The sequence below is a fragment of the Dermacentor albipictus genome, chromosome 1 (assembly GCF_038994185.2).
Source record: "Dermacentor albipictus isolate Rhodes 1998 colony chromosome 1, USDA_Dalb.pri_finalv2, whole genome shotgun sequence".
NCBI lineage: Eukaryota > Metazoa > Arthropoda > Arachnida > Ixodida > Ixodidae > Dermacentor > Dermacentor albipictus.
In genome coordinates, this window is record NC_091821.1 from 237,423,577 (window position 1) to 237,443,885 (window position 20,309).

The 20,309-nt window shown below is 43.1% G+C and overlaps 1 protein-coding gene across 14 annotated transcripts in view; it reads right to left on the reverse strand.

Moving 5' to 3' along the window:
- Positions 1–20,309, reverse strand: part of LOC135901231 (protein CASC3-like) — a 139,403-nt gene that overhangs the window by 18,985 nt on the left and 100,109 nt on the right. For 11 of the 14 annotated variants that reach the window (XR_010564057.2, XR_011511106.1, XR_010564056.2 and 8 more), the window contains exon 10: positions 9,377–9,520. The exons of 1 other annotated variant lie outside the window; for it this stretch is intronic. Coding sequence is in view for 7 of the 13 variants with exons in the window: in XM_065430933.2 (XP_065287005.1) it covers positions 9,377–9,520 (144 nt within the window). In the remaining 6 variants the exon portion in view is untranslated. Of the gene's footprint in view, positions 1–1,971; positions 3,545–6,042; positions 6,312–9,376; positions 9,521–20,309 lie in introns of those variants that run through there. 2 more of the 14 variants (XM_065430939.2, XM_065430938.2) reach the window with 2 other exon arrangements.

A 20,309-nucleotide genomic window follows, 5' to 3' on the forward strand; every position in this document is an offset into this window, starting at 1 on the left:
ACACACAAAGGAACGCAATAACTAGGCAGCGTGCATGCCAACGCCATGACAGTGCATTTGGGTGATATAATGAATTTTCTTGACTATTTTTTTTTGCAAGTGTAAGTGCTTTATTTTTCTTCACATAATCATGGTTATACAGATATCTGGACCGATAGCCAGGGAAGGCTAGTTTGCGGTCCAGTGACAAATTACAAAAGACAGGTCAGGCGCAGATTTTAACAGCACAGTATTCCAGAACACGTCATCAGTTATACAGACAAGAAACATTCTGAAAATACTCGTACATAATGAATTCAAGTAAGTTAGAGATTCTGGTTATCAAGAAAAAAGAATTTGCTAAACTGCTTGAAATTATGCGCCATTTTAATTTCCAGGGGTAAAATATTCCAGATTTTTGTGCCACTGAATTCAATTAACCTTTCCCCGCATACATTGTAACACTTTGGTAAGTTGAGGTTACCTTTTAAAGCATGTCTAGTGCTACGAGTTGGAAATGAAAAGACGTTTCGAGGAATAGGAAAGTTAGTGCATAAAATATTAACTGAAATTGAGATCTTGTGATTACATAGTGCATTAATGGATAACACATGCGTTTGGAAAACATCATTAAATGTATCACTGGTATAATTTGAAGCGCTAATTATTTTCAGGGCCCTTTTCTGTGGTTTTTGTAAAGGTTGTAAGTATGTCATTTAAGTCACGCCCCATGATTCTAAACAATAACTAATATGGCTATGGCAAAACGCATAGTAAAGGAATTTGAGTACTTCGTGAGGAAAATATTGCTTTGGTTTAATTAGGGAGTAACAACCATATGCGACCTTCTTGCATACATTAAGAATATGTGCTTCCCAATGTATATGCTGGTCAAATATGACACCCAGATATTTAAACGAATCAGCTTCTTGGATGGGGCTTTTATTTAACGTGATATTTATTTGACTGGTGTCAGCATCGCCATCTCACATGCTTGTTGACCTACTCCTGTTTCATATGAAGCATGATGACCGATGAGGTATGTGCATATTTGGCTCCAGCTCCGTTTAACTGGAGTTCACAAAAAGAAGCGTTCCGTTTAAAAGTTTCTCAAAGGGCCCCTCACCAGGTCTGGCCATTTTGAGCTGACAAGCGCAGAGCACACAGTGCATGCTCACGATTGTTTCTGCTAGGAACTACATTGCTACACGCCACGAAAAGAGCTAAAATTTCAAACTAATGCCGTTTACCCCTCTCCTCGCGAGTGCCATGCTGCAAGATCAGATGACGTATATGAGCAGGTGCGCCTACGTACATGTATAGGTTGTGATGTCGCTCATAGTGACACGCGACACTTTGAGAATTATTCAAGGCAACATCTGCTATTTGTGTAATTTGTTGCTTCAATAGATAAATTAAAGTTTAGAGAAATAATAAAACACCCAGCTCTGTGCCGTCCAGAGGGCTCATGAAAGGGCGGAGGCTCACGGGCTTCCCGTCCCAACGTGGGTGCGGCCCGCGACCCCTGCCGACCCCTAAACCAAGAGTGGGTGGGGAGGGGTCCCTCAGGACTCAATAAAGTTATTTCCTCCTCCTCCCAAAACCGAATGTCTGCGTGATTTTGTTTTACTTCGCACCGCAGCAAGAGATGTATTTCTATTTCGTCTGCCTGCTTCCATGTCATGCAGTCACGCATGCTGGGAGTGAAACTATGTCATTTTCTACCCTGTGCCAGCGCACAATCATGCTCTGTGATCTGCTTGCGTCTGCCTCAGCATTCGTGTAGCACTGACTGAGACCACTAGTCAGGTGTACTCATGTGCAGCGCACAAGTTTGTGCACTGTGTGACCCGTGACGTATGCGTCATGCAATCCTCCAGCTCTGGTATGGGAGAACACAGGGAAGGAATTTCACTTGTGGAGGCTAGACGGGGCAAGTGGAAAGAGTGTCCCTGTTGACAGCGATGCTCACCTCCTGAAATCATGGGTTCGTGGCACTGAAATGTTTCTAGCTCGGCTATTTATGAACCAATTTGAAAAATTCTTGTGGTAGAACGCTCCGATGAGAGCACGTAGCAACTTACAGCGTATAACCAACATTATCGCCTACATGGCCTGGTGAGGGGCCCTTTAACATTGTTCCTATGGGTGGCCAACCAAAGTCTGTACCCTCATCCCGTTTATCCAGCATGTCCATCAAAGCAAGTTTCGTTTATCCAAAGTTCACTGTACTCAAAGTAGTTAGGCAGTCATCAACGTGCAGTTCGCATTCACAAATTGTATATGCAATCCTTGCACAAGTAATTCAGACAAGTGGCACTTTGATGATGCAAAAACATGTACTTAGACTGGATGCTCACTATCACCATCTTGTGCAAGCACTGCATTACTACGCCACAAGCCACCAGACTGTTTCATGAAATGAGTGTTCCCATCTTCCTGCTAACTACAATTAAGATAGTTAAGGCTTACAATGAAAAAGGCAATACATTCTTGGCAAACATGCACGTGATTTAGCTCTATTCACAGCAAACCCCCCTTTAAGAACAGAGACCTTAGCAATCTGAACAGATGTCTAGCTTCACAGAACTGCACTACAAGAAACCTACAAGGAACTACCGAGTTTCTGGACTGTCTGGCTGATCAATGAGCTCATCTTAAAGAGTCTACTGTACTTGAAACATTGAGGCTTTTCTATTTACATAACATAAACACTGTTGCCACAGTTTTTACAAGGCAGCATATAAGAGGACAACACGAGAAAAATCAAACTGGCTCACTCAACTTCGAAAGTCACTAGATGTTTAGATGTTTATTAACTATAATACAATAGACTACAGATAATTTCAAGGGCGCTGAAATGTGAGCGTGCAACGAAATAGAAAGAATAAAGTGCTGTTAAAAAATTGAGCAAGAATAACGCTAGCATTGCACACAGCATTTCAAAAATGTTTGTGTAAGTGCATGTGTCGACCTAAAAAGGCTGCTAAGTTTCCAAATGACCTAGCCTACCATACCAGAAAGGGAGTCCAAATTTCATGGTGCAATGATGTTGGAGAATGGTGAAGAGGGCAGGCTTCAAGTTACCCATTTTGATCAGCACGCAAACAAACCAGGACAGCAGGGAGAACAGCGAAAAAGTGCATCTCCTGTGTTCATGTCCTGTGTTCTTCCTGTTGTCCTAGTTTGTACATCGATTACAAGTATGTTTGATGCCTTGTATCAGAACTAATGCCATGAGCACACCGTTGTGCACAATGTCCAACTATAGTGTGGCATGTCACAGGTCAGCTCAGTGCGGCTATTATTAACATTGCTTTGATTTTGCTATCACTGCTAATGATGACTTGGCAATGAAATGCCTTCAAAATGTTACTTCATTATAGGCTACAGTAAAAGAAAGTTCCTTGATAAGCTCGTATGTGTGTAACAAAAAAAAGCACTTGATTGATTCTCCACAGAATTTATCACAGTTCAAATACGGACATGTGAGAAAGACAAACATGGTCTATCTGAAGAAGCTGTTCAGGTCAGAGCATGTTGCAGGTTTGATGAATCAGAAGTGCTGTAACGGAACCATGCAGTTTATTTTAGATTTTATATCTGACACACAGTGTGAAAATGTGATAGTTTATAACCAGTATAAATAATTGATAATGGGGCATTTGTGCCACAAAATTACACCAGAGCTATGAGGGAGAAAATAACGAAAGGCTCCAAATTAATTTTGACTGCCTTAAGTATTTCAATATACACTAAAATTTCAGTGTGACATTTATGAATTCTAAATGCAGCTGGCTATATGCAGTTAGAAATAGAATCAGTGTTTGTGTACTCAGCAAAAAAAATGAAAAATGCCCTAGCCATTAAGTCACTATGACAGATGAAATCCAGATGAGAACTTCCTGTATTTTCCGAATTATAAGTAACCCCTTAGTATGAGGGCAAATCTGAGTCTTTGCCCTACTTTTTTTAACCAAATTACGGCTGTAAATGAAAAGTCAACATATCCAGTCCCAGCGGTGGACCTTTCTTGGACCGGCCCAATCTTATCTGCTGGTAGCTACGCAGCACGGCGCTGCTGTCAGTCGTTGAAGATGGCAGTTGCGCTTCACATGTTCACGGTGTATAAGCAAAAAAGTGCTATTCATGTTCTATGGAGGAAGGGACGAACACCCATTGAAATCCACGGGGAAATGCAGCCCACGTATGGGGAAAGGTGTCTTGCTTTGAGAAGTATGCGGTGGCAGGACAGCGTTTCACATGCAATGATGAAGCAAGGAGCACAGTTCAATGGTTGTTCCACACTCAGCCGGACGAATTCTACCACAAGGGCATCTCAATTTTAGTTCTTCAACAGGACAAATGTTTGAACTGGTATGGGGACTATGTGGAAAAATAGTGTAAGGTACGTAGAATAGTACATATATTTTAATTACCTGTATGTGCCTTATTTCGGCTCATAAAAAAATAGGCGCAAGGACTTTTTCATTTGCCCTCGCATAAGTCACTCCCATTTTCCGCGAGTTTAAAAAAAAGAAATTGGTATGTATGTCACACGTACCTGTATATAAGACGTACTATCGGCGTCAAATGAAAGTTGAACAGCGGAGCGTGTGGCCCAAGCATAAGTGAAGATATAGTGCGCGCCGTCCAGTCATCACCATTGACAAGCGCGCACATCCGATTTGGCCGCACTGCGCGATCCCCCTCTAGTGAGGTAATTTCGCTTCTGTCCTGGTTCTTACATTTGAAAGGGAGGAAATAAAAACGAAGCTAAAATATTGCAGTTTACGGCGAGTCTTGTCGCACAGATCGCCGAAGCCACAAATGCTGTCAGCGCGAATAGCGGTGCGCGTGGTGCAGTTTGCACCGTCATCGCCCGCACCGCGCGGGCGAATCTACCTTGCGATGACGGTGCACATACCGCCCGCGCTTCTGTCCGGTGCAGAACCAGAAAAGAAGCGAAATTATCTTCCTAGAGGGGGACCGCGCAGTGCGGCCAAATCGGATGTGCGCGCTTGTCAATGGTGATGACTGGACGGCGCGCACTATATCTTCACTTATGCTTGGGCCACGCGCTCCGCTGTTCAACTTTCATTTGACGCCGATAGTACCTATTTTAACTCTGCATGCATAATGAAAGGATACACACATGTACACCCATTGCGAAATTCTGAACTTACCCATTTCGGGGCACTAAATTACTGTAAACAAAATTTTTACGAGCTGTAAATTCCAGTTTTAAGAAATGTAACTTTAACCTTGTCTTTAAAAAAAAACTAAACTATAACAACAAACTACAGCGTGACTTCCAGTCACGGAGGCCATACTGGCGGCCTTCACTGCTGCTACCCTACTGCTGCTGCTGCTCCACCTACATGGCTAGCCCCAGCAACTAACATCTGTACCAACTGTTGCTTCACTGTTAATACAAGATTTGATCTCTTTTAGAATACTACCGTGCACTGTTTCTTGCACTCATAAAACAGAAAGCACATATTGGTCACCCCAGCATGAGTGATGTTATGCATACTTAAGTTGCATCATAGTTACACACCAGCAAAAATTTTGAAAAAAACAAGCATGACTTACAACCAGTAAATATGGTACATGAGTAAATATGATACATAAATATGTTACCATGGAGCAGAGAGGTAACTTACTGGAACTGCACACACAGTTCTGTGTATTCTAAAGTTCTGTTTATGTTGTACTTATCCTACACTAATTATGCATAAGTAACATGACTGCACACACTACCAATAGCAGTGATCATTTAACTACCGTGTCTCTTCACAAATTGAGCATGCAAATGATAAAATTAATTAAAACAAAAAAGCCTTCACGTGTCCTTCAAGCACCAATTTATCATGCCTGTTGAAAATTAAGTTAACGAATTCCTTGCTCCTTTTACTTATTTATTTCTTTGTTTGTTTATGGATACCTCTCAAGCTCCTATCAGAGCATTGAGTTATGGAGGAATAAAAAAGAAACCATAAGTTAACAACACGAACAAAAGTAACAATTAGCAGCGAAAGATAGCACCATCACTTTTAGGTTAAGAAATGTGCTTACAAATGCACATAGAAAAGTTCTCGGTTCGGGTGCAAGCATATGCACAAGCAACAGGTTTTGATGCCACAAAGAGTGATCCATCACTCTCGCTTGTCACATTGCCGGTTTTAGCCAGCCAGAAAATTGAACTTGTCGCCTGAAAGTTCACACAGCGGCTCTTGCTGGGGACAGTGTTATTGCACAACAATGAACCAGCAACCACACAGTCTGCTTCGATCTGAATTCGCTCTTGCAACTTTCTCTCAGCCGTGACACTAAAAAAAATAGTAAAATCAGCCATATTATTTCATGTCATCTCAAGCTGAGGACAAAGTATCTGCATTGTCTTGTCATTATTACTGAGATCAGTTGTTTGTTTTGACGCTCCTAGGCCTGAGACACCACTGAGAGCCGTGAAAGTCGAGTTTTGCTCACCAGATGGCGTGACAACATTTTACGCTGGTAGCATGGAACAAATTTCCACTGGCGATGACAGCATTTTAAAGCTAGATCAAATACACCTTGGTAAAAACATTGGCCTCGTGGTACCTTTGGAACTTCCTTATGGGCGCACAATATTTATTGGGCAACAATGCAAATTTCTCACTTTTTTTCGTATTGTTGCATCCATATGGTTGCTCCACTGCAACATGACAGTGCTACAGGGTGTGCATGTCATGTTGCTTGTCGCTTGAATATTGTGTGTATGTGGCCGCTTTGGTGATTGACATAATGGTATCTGGAAGATCATTACAGAGTATGATGGCTCGGGGCAAAGCCGATGAATTGAAAGCATTACTTATATTAAATACTATAGGCTTGATGCTAATGATTCAGTATCAGCAAAAACATGCAGCACTAAGAGGCTTGGAAACCTAAAATTTCGCTGACTTTTGTTGCACCCAAAAGTATGGAATCCACACCTGAACTTTAAAGAATAGTTGCAGGGTGTCTACCAAGTTGACATTTCCAAATTCCCTGAGTTTTCCAGGTTTTCCCTGAGCACCTTTGCGAAATTCCCTGAATGAGCCAGAACTTTGTTTTATGTCAAGACAGGCCGACACCACGTTGTCCGATGCTGTCACTCTCTAGTAAGCATACTGAAACAAAAAAAAGACTTAATCCAGTTTAAATAGTAAGGAGTAATATCTATTTTATTTAAAAAGAAAACAGAAGGAAGGTGTAAAATGCACAGAGAAAGAAATGGTAAAGCCCATTCCAAATTGAGTCGAACATTTTCAAATACGAATGAAAAGGAGATGCATACATAAGTAAATATTTTTTTTAATATCAGCTATTTCCATCAACTGATAGCAAGCTCATCTGTATGAGGTCCTGAACTTTGTCACAACTAATTATTAAGGTTCTCTCTCAGCAGCTGGAAAGTCAACCTCAACTGTCCTGACATACTCTCAGCCCGTACACAACATCTCAGTGTCGGGTTTCACTGCTTAAACAATTTATTTTGGTTTGGATGAGGGCCACCTGTGTCTCAGCGTCAGCCAACACTTAGTTTTTTTAGCTCAAGCTCCTTCAAAAAGGCGCCGGCAATTCCTTTCCCGTCAATTCCTCAGTGCGTCGGTCCTTTCTGTTCTAATCCTCCTTCTACCACGCTTTCACCACATGGATCATCTGAAGCATCCTCTTGGTCAGTTGTACAGTCAACATTTGATTTTTCGGATTTCCGAGGGTCCGCAAAATAAACGAAAAAAAAACCGGGCAGTCTGAAAAAAATTAATGCATGTCTTTAACTGCCTTTAAGGGCTAAAATTACCACAGGCAAGTCTGAAAAACCTCTGAAGGCCTGCCAGTACGCTTATTAGGCATATCAGGGCTTGTACTGTGACAGGAGACGGGGTGAACGCATGTGTAATTAAGGAATACATACTATGTCCCGTGACAATTGCCCCCTTCCCACGCTTGTTATGCTTCACCGCCTAACATTAATGTACTGAGGCAAAGCTAACTTTCGGAGACTGGCATTACGCAACGCGCTGTGCTCTGCGACTTTCAAAGCCAATCGCGAGGATTAGAAAGGCGGAGTCGGTGCCATTGGTGATAGCGGCGAATTCTTTCAATGAAAAACACGGCACCACACGGCAAGAAGCTTAATAGCGAACATAGAAGCAGCTAGGCCTAACGTTGCCGCGGTGGTGGTTAGGGCTGCCAGCGGATCTGCCTGCGAGAGTGCCGGTTCGAGGCGGCGAGATAATCAAAATAGCGGCGGTGGCGGCTTTGATTAATGCCATTTCAGACCTGCAGTCAGGGCAGTATACACTGACTATATGGAGTACGTGGTGGTGCCGCAAAACCATGCACATTATCGGGCATGTCATGTCCGAAAAATCGGGCGTCTAGAAAATCGGTCGTTAACTACTCTGGCAATACATCGTGCCGATGACACGGCGTCAATGACGATTCGTTGCGATTCCTCTGTTACTGAAGCCAGCATTAACACGACTTTCGTTCCCTTTCAATAAAGTTACAGCTAATTTTCCCTGATGGAAGCACAAATTTCCTGAGTTTTCCCTGAGTTTTTCCAGACTGTTCAAATTCCCTGAGAATTCCCGGTTTTCCCGGTTGGTAGACACCCTGAGTTGACATTCAATAACCATAATCAACTGTTTCACATGAGCTGTGCTCAAAAAACAGCATGCTGTGCAAATCATTGCAATAAAAAACGAAGAAGAAAGACAGCCTGCTACATGCTGACATACGGCCAAACCTCAATATAATGGAGCATATAACAACATTAGATATAACAAAGTAAATCTAAATTTGATATTTCTTTTTGTCAATATCTTGTCTATATCTTGTATATTTTTGTCTATGTAATGGTGATGGTAATAAATCATTATATTATTATTATTATTATCAGCATATATGCTAGCTTATAATGAATATTAGATATAATGAAGGTAGTTTTGGGTCAGCTGCAACTTCGTTATAAACAGGTTCAACTGTATTGTAGCATCACAGAAAACACACACGACACCTACGTACTCATAACTCTTCTCACTAACAGACTTGGCACAAATTCTAGACCACAAGTTCAATCACAAATGTCATATGTGCGAGATGCATTTAAGATGCCATTTTTTTGTCAAGACTGATTTTTTAGGCATTTCATTTGTAAGCACAATTGTACACGTATGGCCTGAAAGTGATATTTGCTTAGATGGTGGCTTTGCAATGAAGCTAAAAAAGAGAGAGAAGAAAATGCGCAGAAGGGCAAGGGGGCTCACCGACTTTGATGGTGCTACCGCCTTACTAGAACTGATTAGGAACATCATGTAGCTTGTACGATAAAAAACAACAGAGGAAACAAGCAGACACTAACATCAGGCACTGAGCTTGTGTAGTCCCTGTAATGTTCAGCAGTAACTCTCTGCAGCGTTCTGACAGCATCAGGTTGTGACACTGCGGTCATTTCTGCTGGTTGAGACACCACTGGTACGTTCACAGACTCTTTCTCGGCAGCAGCCTGCACACAGAAAAGCAGGATGCATTTGCTAAACTTATTGTTCTTAATGGGACCCTGAAACGATTTTGATAATATTGTACAAATGTACTAAATTGTTAGGGTAGGTCTTTCATCATTAAGTAATGCATTTAAGTGCTCCGCATAAAGCGTGCAATTTATTATACAGCTTTAAAAATGTGCATCGATACAGGTTGCAGTGGCGCCACTCCCTTGAGTTGACAATTGACCTAGTTAGCCCAAATGACGCCAGTTGGGCGAGCTATCTGATACACCCAGGTCACGTCATCGGTCATTTTTCCATCACGAACAAACGTTCGTAATAGTTGAACGGTTGGTTAATTTGTTTCTATAAAACAAAAGTAAAAACAGAAAGAAAATACACAACAAGAATTTATCCCTACACTCAAGCACTTCTGGCCCATAGAAAGTGTTGTATGTCGATCTGCTTGTGTTACAACTTCCTCAATCTGCAGTCAGCGTTGGTCTCGATCTTTCTTTTTGTGAACATCATGGATCACCCTTATTATGTTGTGGGATGCAAATCTAGAGATCGGCGACATGTCAAGCTGTGGCATCCGAGTCCCTCTGCAAGGCAACATGTGAGCAGAGTGGCTGCAGTGCATTTGACGGTCGGTATGTGATCAGTGGCATGGCTGTCACTTCATGTCGGAGGATCACTACCACAATAGAGTTTTCATGTGTCCAGTATTTGGGTAAACGCAAGTGCAAGCACGCTGGGCAGTTTACCGGCTGAGCAGAGGCGCAAACATGAATGGCCTGCATGGTGCAGCCACCTGGTCACACAGAGCTCAACCAGACACAGAGCTAATATGGCAGTAATTAAGCGTATTCTACTTTACTGCTAGTGTGAATTTTCAGCAAGAGCGCAATCGTGAACATCTCTTTTTAAATGTTTAAGATGTTTTACACTTGATTACAGCAATAGCAGCTCTGTGTTATGGCCACCTGGATCGGCGGGCGCAGCGGGGGTTGCTACGGCTGTGCCATTTAACACACACCCCATTGAAAAAATGTAATTGAAGTTCCTCAGGGCGCCGCAGGGCACCACTGTACTCCCAACCCCCTGCTGACGGCGTCGTGGCCGTAGAGATGCTCGGAGAGATGCGCATATGACCTCTTCCACGTGGTGAAGACAAGTTGATCGTTGGCCCAGAAGTGTATTGACAGCTACAGGAAACTGCACAAGAATCAAGGTACGTGGTCATATATTTTTAAGTCTGCTTTACACAGTGAGGGTTGTTCTCTGTAGCATAATACGATAGAGATGCAGCTAAGCCACAGGCAGGGTGTTTACGCGACCTTGTGTGGCACATTGCATATTCCTTGAGACATGTTATTTTGGCGAGTGAGTTGCCACTGTGCCTAAGTGCTTTCCCTTACCATGCTTGTCATTCTTTTTCCTTTTTGCGCTCACTTTTGCTTTTCAAAAGAGACGTATTTCATCATCGTGGTAACTGCATGGCTACATTCTCTGGTTGAGCTCTATGTTCACGGAAGTCTTCATTACAGACATCACCATGGCAACAATAATTCTGCAGTACACTTTCTCTGACCTGATTTGCCGACAAAATTAATTATTCGGGACGCTTGCACGCGCATCACTTTTACATTGTGAAGTTCCCGCGATGCATCAGTGGTTCTGAAGCGACTTCTCCTTTAAGCCTCAAATAGCTCTATTCCTTGGAAGTGTTGCTGCTGAAGGCCCTGTGCAGCTAGCATATATTTTTTCACATGCATTTTCACTTGTTATACCACATTGACTTGAGGCAAGTGATTTGTTTTTATAATCTGGCCAGAGATTCCACATGCAATTTTCTGTATTTTTCAGAAACATGCCGTACTGCTGCATGCCATACTGCAAGTCGAGCACCAAGAAAAAGCATGGTCTAAGCTTTCACGGGTTTCAAGTCGATGAAACTTCCCAACAAATGTGGCTTAAGCCATATGCAGGAAAGATTTCTTTCCCAATGATAGGTCTGCCAGTAGCGTCGTCTGCTCATTACACTTCTTGAGCACCGACTACAGTTCCTAGTCCGCCAAGACCCCGGCACCTGAAACGGACTCCTGCCCCAGTGCTTTTACTGGCTACCCAAGCTATATGCAGTCGCAGACACCAAAAGTCAAACTAGAGTTCGCGGGCTACGGATTTTCGAAAAAAAAAATACTGCGCTGCCTCGCCAGTCAGGTGGCATTCCTTCTAGCAGATAGAGCTCGAATGCCTTCTCTCGCTTGTATCCTTTCCATTGGCATGCTGTGCTTGAGTGCGTGGAAGCAATTTTTCCGCAAACTTTGGCTCATGAGTGTACTCTCTTTGGGCAGCATCATCCCAACAAAGGCTTGAGCGGAAAAAAAATAATAAAGCGGCAGGGGCCATCCATGCTTTTGTGTGGCTTTTTTGTTCAGCACAACTTTTCGCTGTTTCTTATAAAGCAATATTTTAAAAGTGGCCCGAATCATCTTGCACGCAGCCATGGCAAGGGAGTTGACGGGTCGGAGGCACGTGCTGTGTTGCGGTAAAAGAAGCGGCCACAGCCCTTTTCACAATTGCGCCCTCTCCGTCCGAATGGGTCGGCTGTAGCAACCCAGCCGCGCGCACCGATCCAGGCAGCCGTGTCTATGTTTGGCTGGTTAAGTTCTGCACCAGCAGGTGGCTGCACCGTGCAGGCCCCTCAGGACGCTCACGTTTACGCTAAAGCCCCTTTATCAGAGTGGCAGTTGTATGGAGGGGCTTTAGTTTATGCCTCCACCAATCCGCCAAATGGCCAGCTCGCCTGCGGTCACTGGAATACTGGACACGCTCGGTGCAGCGACAGAACGCTCCCAATGCATGCTGCTTGGATAGCTCTCGTGAGGGATCGACGGCCAGGCAGCAAGAGGAATAGTTGGAGAGGCTTTGTGCACTGGCTCCAAGAAAACCTGAAGTAGACGTTATGATATCACATCACGAAGCAGAGCCAGTGAAGGCAGAGCTTAGCCCCGATTACTCCACAAACAAGTTTGGAGAAAAGGCATGGCTAGGGCAATTTGTAATCGTCCGTAGCTCTCTTAATATGAGATGCTTCACTTAAATTGTGATGCTAATGTTTTACTGTAGCTGTACTCTATGCATGTACAAAATTTGTCCAAACCATTTCAGGGACCTTTAAGTACTTCAATCTCCAAACACATAAAAAATGAAAAGTGACACAAGAACTTCCAACTGAAAACCTGTTACACCACCAAACTAGTAAATTGTAACAATACTGAGACACGCAATGCTTCTACAAACTAGTAAATTCATACGAGTTCACTATGCAGCAAGGTCAAAGCCCCCACCAAGTTGTTCCTTGGGGGGGGAGGATGCCACACAGAGGGAGAAATGTAATCTGCGTATTCTGGCAGAACCCATCTCAATATGAATGTTGACGCTAATGTGATTAGTAATGAAAATAATTCAGCAGAACACATCTCGTGATGACTGCACACGGTAATGCTTTAAGCATTGAATCAATATAGTGACACAACATATTGCCACCATCAAAACGAGTTATGTACGAGGCATGTACGGCAGCAGGACTCCATTTGTGTTTCACTAGAAACACTCGGTGCCATCTAGTGCTGCCGCTGTGAAGCATGCGTGTAGCCTCCGAAATACATGGCACACCAGTTTATGTGAACACTGAGAAGAAACGCGTCATGCGGTAGCCTAGATTTTCTCTTGTGCTTCTTTCTGGACACGCTGCTCCATCCAAGCAGCACTCCTAAGCAGAGGTAGGCAAATGACCTTATATTTTGTTTTCCTCCCTCATGTTGAAAAAACTTTACCGTCCTCCCTCACCCAGAGCACAAAAAGCTTTACCCTCCCTCCCTCACTCTAATTCTTCTCTTGCCTTCCATTTTCTATAATTTCAAATAAACCATTTGCTCAACACGTGAGCTCAGTTTACAGCACTGATTGTCTAGTGCCATTCCTACTGTCAAAGCATGCCATGCTGCTTTGCTTTTAGGTACTTCACCATAGGTAGGCAAAATAAACAGAGCTCATTTAGTCTCAATCACAAATAATCCCTGTTGCTTAGAGCTCAGATTCATTGAAATTCTGCTCAGTCAAGATCACTCGGACACCAGAACTATACTTTTAGCCAGGCTCACTCGGTTTCGAACTCACCAGATCTATACAGATCTGGGCTTACTCGGACCTAGACTCACTGAAATACTAGCCAATTGGGTTCACTCTGATTCAGACTCGCAAAAATACTACTCAGCCAGGCTCACTTGTATTCAGATTCACGAAACTATTACTCAGCCAGGCTCACTCAGACTCGGACTCTACAGACCTATAATCAGCCAGACTCACTCGGACCCAGACTCAAGAAAATTCTACTCGGCCTTCTCTTGAATTGAACATATCAATGACAAAGATAGCTTCATACCATGCTTATAGGGAATGCAGACGGATTACAAACACAAATAATTTAGGAAAAGCTCGCACGAGAGTCATTATTATACAAGAAATTTCCTAATTTCTTGTTCACCACGATGTCTTGTAAGAACCAAGTATGATGCTCAACCTTGGCAGTGCTGGATTTAGTTCACCTGAAGATAAAATGTGTAAAATGGACCTTTAGAGAATGTGCAAATTCTTGTTTGCGCGTGTGCATTTATGGCAGTTAGGGATACATCACAGTCCTTTCTTTCTAGCACTGTACTAAATGAAGGCTTGCCTTGCAAACATAAGTTTTCCCTGCTGAAATTGTGCACAAATAAGCTGGACTATATGTAATGCCACTTATCCACAATTTACTGTAGAAGCACAGGCAGTACAGCTCACTTGCTGACAGTGTCAAACTTGCTCACATCTTGCAACAACACTACCCACAATGCACCTTCTTTGACTTTGGCCACAAGAGAGAACAGGAACGCTTACATGGCATGCACCGAGAGCACAGTGCATGCTTGCAAAGCGCTAGTTATATCACACACTTGCTCTTTGTGCCACTTAACCACTGTAGTTAAGCTCTGTCATTGCCTGCAAAATTTAAGCCGAATTCTCACATGAACATAAGCAAATTCGCAATCATACCACGTCACTGTTCAAGGAGAAAGCGTCCGCCGATATCCTCAAAGCTCGTGAGACTGTCTATGAAAGGCTCGATGTGCACCTAGGACAGAGCACTTGTATACTGTCTGCATGTCAAAAAGCAAGTGCTCGAACTTGGCAGCAAAAGGGATGAACATGTGTGAACAGCAATTGGAGAACCTCCAAGTGTATACCATCCCAGCTGGCAGTGAGAAACAGCCACATATGCAAGGATATGCTTCCTCACACACTACTTTCACTCAACTCAACAAGACGAAATCCACCTTTTTGCTACACATATAGTAATGAGCATGACAGATCAAGTAAAACACATCAAGAAAAGCAAGCATGTGTATTTGATTCCTGTGCTTGTCTCAAAAGAAAAGAAAAAGAGGACTAAAGCAGAAGAATTGCACGACTCCTGAAAAGCTCGCATGATGGCACACACATCACCAAAGTAAGATACATGATAACCGAGTGTACAATATTTGCCGTCTGGAATGCGCAATGCACACAGAAGCCCATGTCTTCCTTTATAACCAGGTGACAGATGCTATATGCATCTTTTTCTGACAGCCATCATCTGCTAGCTGTTTGAGCAAAAATCTGCTGACATCTCCGACAGTTTGCGGGCAGTCCAGAACTTCTGGTCCGTGAAAAAACTAACGTGCTTCTGACAATTCTCGGACTAGTGGGCAGAGTTTCCAAAGCTGTCCGAGCCAAACTGAATGTGGCACAGCAGCTTCAAGCAGTCGGAGACTGTCAGGGACTGATAATAGAAGAGTCCCAGTGACCCAAGTTGTCGAGAGGCTCATTTAAGAGCGGCACATACCCAGTGCATTTGTGGTGCAACCTCAAAGCGTCGAATTGCTGTTTTTTGGGAAACCGTGTGACGTGGGTTCGATTCCGCCCGGTATCGGAGAAATTAAAAGGATATTTTGGTGCATTAATATTCTTAGGGCACTTTACGGGGGCTATTTATGTAAGCATCTATCTATGTATCTATGTATGTTCGTATCTGTTTTCTTGCCTCTACTTGGGTCACAGGGTAGTCAGTGGTGGAATGGGTAACACATTGGGCAGCTGTGCTGAGGTAACAGGGTTTGAAACCAACCATCACACCAACTTGGGTCACTGAGTATGTGCTGATGTATACATATGTGCCACTCTTCAATGAACCTCTTTCACACCGACATGGGTCAACATAGATGCAGGACGGGGTATGTACTGCTACTCAAAGGAACTCTGATGCCGATTTGGAATGCTGGGTTTGTGCCAGTAGGTGTGTGCCCCTTTCGAATGAAGGTCTTTAACGCCAACTTTGGTAACAAGGTATGTGCCACTGGGAATGTGCCGCTCTAAAATGATGACAAATATCCCTTATATTTCTCCGATGCTAAACGGAAACGAACGTCACAAGGCTTCCTCAAGGACAGCAACCAGATGCATGAGTAGGCTGCAGCACAAATGCACTGGGTATGTGCCGCTTTTGAATGAGTGCCTTTCACGCCAATATTTTAGCAGTGAGCTGTGCCATGAAAGCACTACGTATGTGCTGCTCTTCAATGAACCTCTCACCAACTTGGGTTACTAAGTGTATGCTACTGAGAGTGCAGCAAGCGAGGGAGAGAGACTGTTGGTTTCAAACTCTTTTCCCTCAGCACAGCAGCATGAGGCTCTAACCATTTGTCCATGGACTACACAGTTATCCAGGTTAGGGGGAAAATGGTTATACATACAAACACACTTAGCCCCAAGAAAGTGCTCGAAGTACCCCAAGAATGCTAACGTTTTACCAGTGTAGTGACATGAAGTATGAGGCATGTATGCAGCCGAGCTCCTCTCTCGCACTTCCCACTACACACTGCACCATATAGTGGCACTGCTGCGAAGTAGGTGCATGGCATGTGTGAATATATATCCAGACACGATTGTCTGAATATAAAAGATGTGGGTTCACCATATAAAGTTTAAAGGGTTTTTCTTTTGCCATTGAAGAGTGGCACATATACAATGGTGCATACTCAGTGGCCCAAGTTGATCTGATGGATTGTTTCAAACCCGGTTCGCTTAGCACAACTGCCCAACACTCTACCCATCAGACCATGGACTACCCAATGATCCAAGCTGGTGGGAAAACAATTAGAGACACAGTTACCGGAAAGTATATGAAGGATCCCAAGAATGCAAATCGCATTAAAAGTACACAAGGCAAAAACTAAACAAGGATCTGTATTTATTCATCTTGTTAGTCACCTCCAAAGATTATGCAGAGGCTGTGTGAAGTCCTAGAGCTTTCCACACACCCCATACAACAAAAATTGCCAAGAAATGTGCCAACATGCAATTTCGCAGTGGCACTATTGCAATACATGTTCAGTCTTCTAGAATAACATTTACCTGGAGTGGTATTCTAACTGACAGTGGACACAGACTGGCCAAGTCAGATGGCAGAATGGCCATTGTGCCAACGAGGCATTGCAGCAGACACCCTGGAAGTGATCGATCGAGAAGACTGCATCTGCTCTGCCCAATTACATACCACCACACCATGAATGCCTCCCCACCAAGACATTGCAAAGGGCACTCAAACGAACAAATTCACCCACACCTATTTCTGGCCTTCTATGTGTATTACCCGAGGAATACAATTCACCTATATGTACAAGGAGCCCTCTTCAGCACTTGCTTTGCAATAATGCTAGATCCCTGCTATCCCTACTGTCAATGTCATGCCGTTAAAGGTGCTTGCATTCTTTTACAGTCTGGACTAACTGACACTCTTAACCCTTTGTATTCATAATGGTAACAGCGCGAAAAACAACAGACGGGGTGAAAGAAACCTGTGTTTGCTTCACTCCGTCCGTCGTCTTTTTTTTATTGCACTGTTAGCATTATGAATGCTTACCAACTTGCCCACCTTTCTACTTTAATAACCCCTTGTAATTCCATTACATACAAGTGCCTTCAAAAGCAATGAACACATAAAACCTATAATAAAAAAATAAAACTGCCTAATATACCGTTCTCCCTTTGCCTGCAGTGCTGTCCAGACTAGTTCACTCCCTCAGCATCCAAAATTACAATCTTTCAATCGATGCTCGTCTGGTGTATCAAACATTTGCCCAGGGAGGACTACCCCTTGAGCACCAGATTTGGTGTGTTTTGAATCTTTTTCTTTCCTTAATTCAGTGCACCTGGCTCTACCCGAGAAAAAAGTACCCAGAAATACAACTTTTGACTCACCCTGTATTTCCTAGCACAACACTGGAGATCAGCAACTAAGCAAGCTCTACGAGAAACCAACAAAAATGCTGACCATAAGGCGATTATGACACTTTCAACCTCTCTGCAGAGGAAAACGTCTGTTTCACAAATGCCGACGTGCTCATAAGCCATAAATGTATCAGTCTGCTACTTGGAATGTCCCTAAACACATCGCACAAGTGGATGTTTGCAGGAGATGCAAAAAGACAACACCAACCTTTTTCCATGGGCTTTATATGGAAAGGCAAATTTATTCCCCGCTCTTAACACCTTCATGTGCCCATGTGACTAGTCCACTAATCCCATCCTTTCTACGAAACAGTAACAACTACATAGGTCAGTGAACTCACTCTGACTCATCTAAGACTTGTATAGTAGGCGATTGTTTGGTTAGTTGGTAAAACATGAATTGCCATAGTTGAGTGTAAAATGATGAGGGAAAAAAAGTGGCCACACAGCCTTTTTTTTGTCCCGTGTCATTCCTGCTATGACAATCACTGCGAGAGACTGATCCAATTACCCCCAATCAGTATGAGTGGGCACAAGTCTGAAGTGAGCCCAAGTGAGTACTGGGAAGAATGAGTACCACTGAATCAAAGCATGGGAGAATGACCAAGTTATAATCGCATGCAATTCCAACTGCTTTAGAGTCCATGAGATTATGTGCGAGGCTGAGTCCACATAATCTTAAGTGATTCGCGAGCAGGACCATTGGAACAAGTAAGCCTGACTGAGGTTACATAAATGAGGGGCCTGTGTCTATCAAGGCAAACTTTATGATAAAAGGTGCCAAGTTATACAGTCAAATGTATGGACCTTTTTTGTGAAATGTACATTTAATCAAATGCTTACAGGTTATATGCCTGTAGGCATTAAATGCAAATCGCATGCCAAGGGTGTCCCATGTTTTTTGCAGTGGCATAGTTCCCAAGCATGCAAACTTCCACAGTTTAATTTACATACCTTTTCACCACCAACTATTCGTCAATGCAATGAGAATGTTCTCTCACCCAAAGAATGTGTGAATATGCATGTACACACAAAGTGGACTGCATTAAGTGGTTATTGGGCTAAAGTGCATTCCTGCAGCAAGAGAGCACGGACAATAAATGCAATTCCATACAATTCCTCCACATGTGAAATGCATGCACTGCAGGGAAACTAGCAAAATGTTTGACTCACCTAAATGCCACACTGCCTAGTAATGCAATATGCGCCCTGATGGGCCCTGTTGCAGCTTTAACTCTTTCCTTAGCACTAGAAATGTGCTCATTTTCGGTGCTTTCGTATGTTAAGGTTTTATTTCAAAATGCATTAGTCGCAACATATATACATCATCATCATCATCACCAGCCTATTTTATGTCCACTGCAGGACGAAGGCCTCTCCCTGCGACCTCCAATTAGCCCTGTCCTGCGCCAACCGATTCCAACGAGTACCTGCGAATTTCCTAATTTCATTGCTTCACCTAGTCTTCTGCTGCCCTCAACTGCATTTCCCTTCTCTTGGTATGCATTCTGCAACCCTAATGGTCCAACGGTTATCAAACATGCGCAGTACATGACCTGCCCAGCTCCATTTTTTTTCTCTTAATGTCCATTAGAATATCGGCTATACCCGTTTGCTCTCCGATCCAAACTGCTCTCTTTCCGTCTCTTAACGTTATGCCTAGCATTCTTTGTTCCATCGCTCTTTGCACGGTCCTTAACTTGTTCTCAAGCTTCTTTGTCAGTCTCCAAGTTTCTGCGCCATATGTCAGCACCAGTAATATGCACTGATTGTACACCTTCCTTTTCAATGGTAAGCTTCCAGTCAGGAGCTGACAATGTTTGCCGTATGTGATCCAACCTATTTTTGCTTTTCTATGAATTTTCTTCTCATGATCAGGGTCCCCTGTGATTAGTTGACCTAGGTAAACATACTTCACAGACTCTAGAGGCTAACTGGCGATCCTGAACTCTTGTTCCTTTGCCCGGCTATTCATCATTGTCTTCTACATATTAATCTTCAATCCCACCCTTACACTCTCCCTGTTAAGGTCCTCAATCATTCGTTGTAACTAATCTGCATTGTTGCTGAATACAACAATGTCATCGGCAAACCGAAGTTTGCCGAGATATTCGCCATCGATCTTTACTCCTAAGCCTTCCCAGTTTAATAGCTTGAATACTTCTTCGAAGCACGCAGTGAATAGCATTGGAGAGATTGTCTCCCTGTCTGACCCCTTTCTTTATAGGTATCTTCCTGCTTTTCTTGTGTAGAATTAAGGTAGCTGTAGAACCTCTGTAGATATTTTCCAAGGTATTTACGTAAGCGTTCAGTACTACTCAATTACGTAGTGCCCTTATGACTGCTGGTATCTACTGAATTGAATGCCTTTTCGTAATCCATAAAAGCCATATAGAGGCTTATTGTACTCTGTGGATTTCTCGATAACCTGAT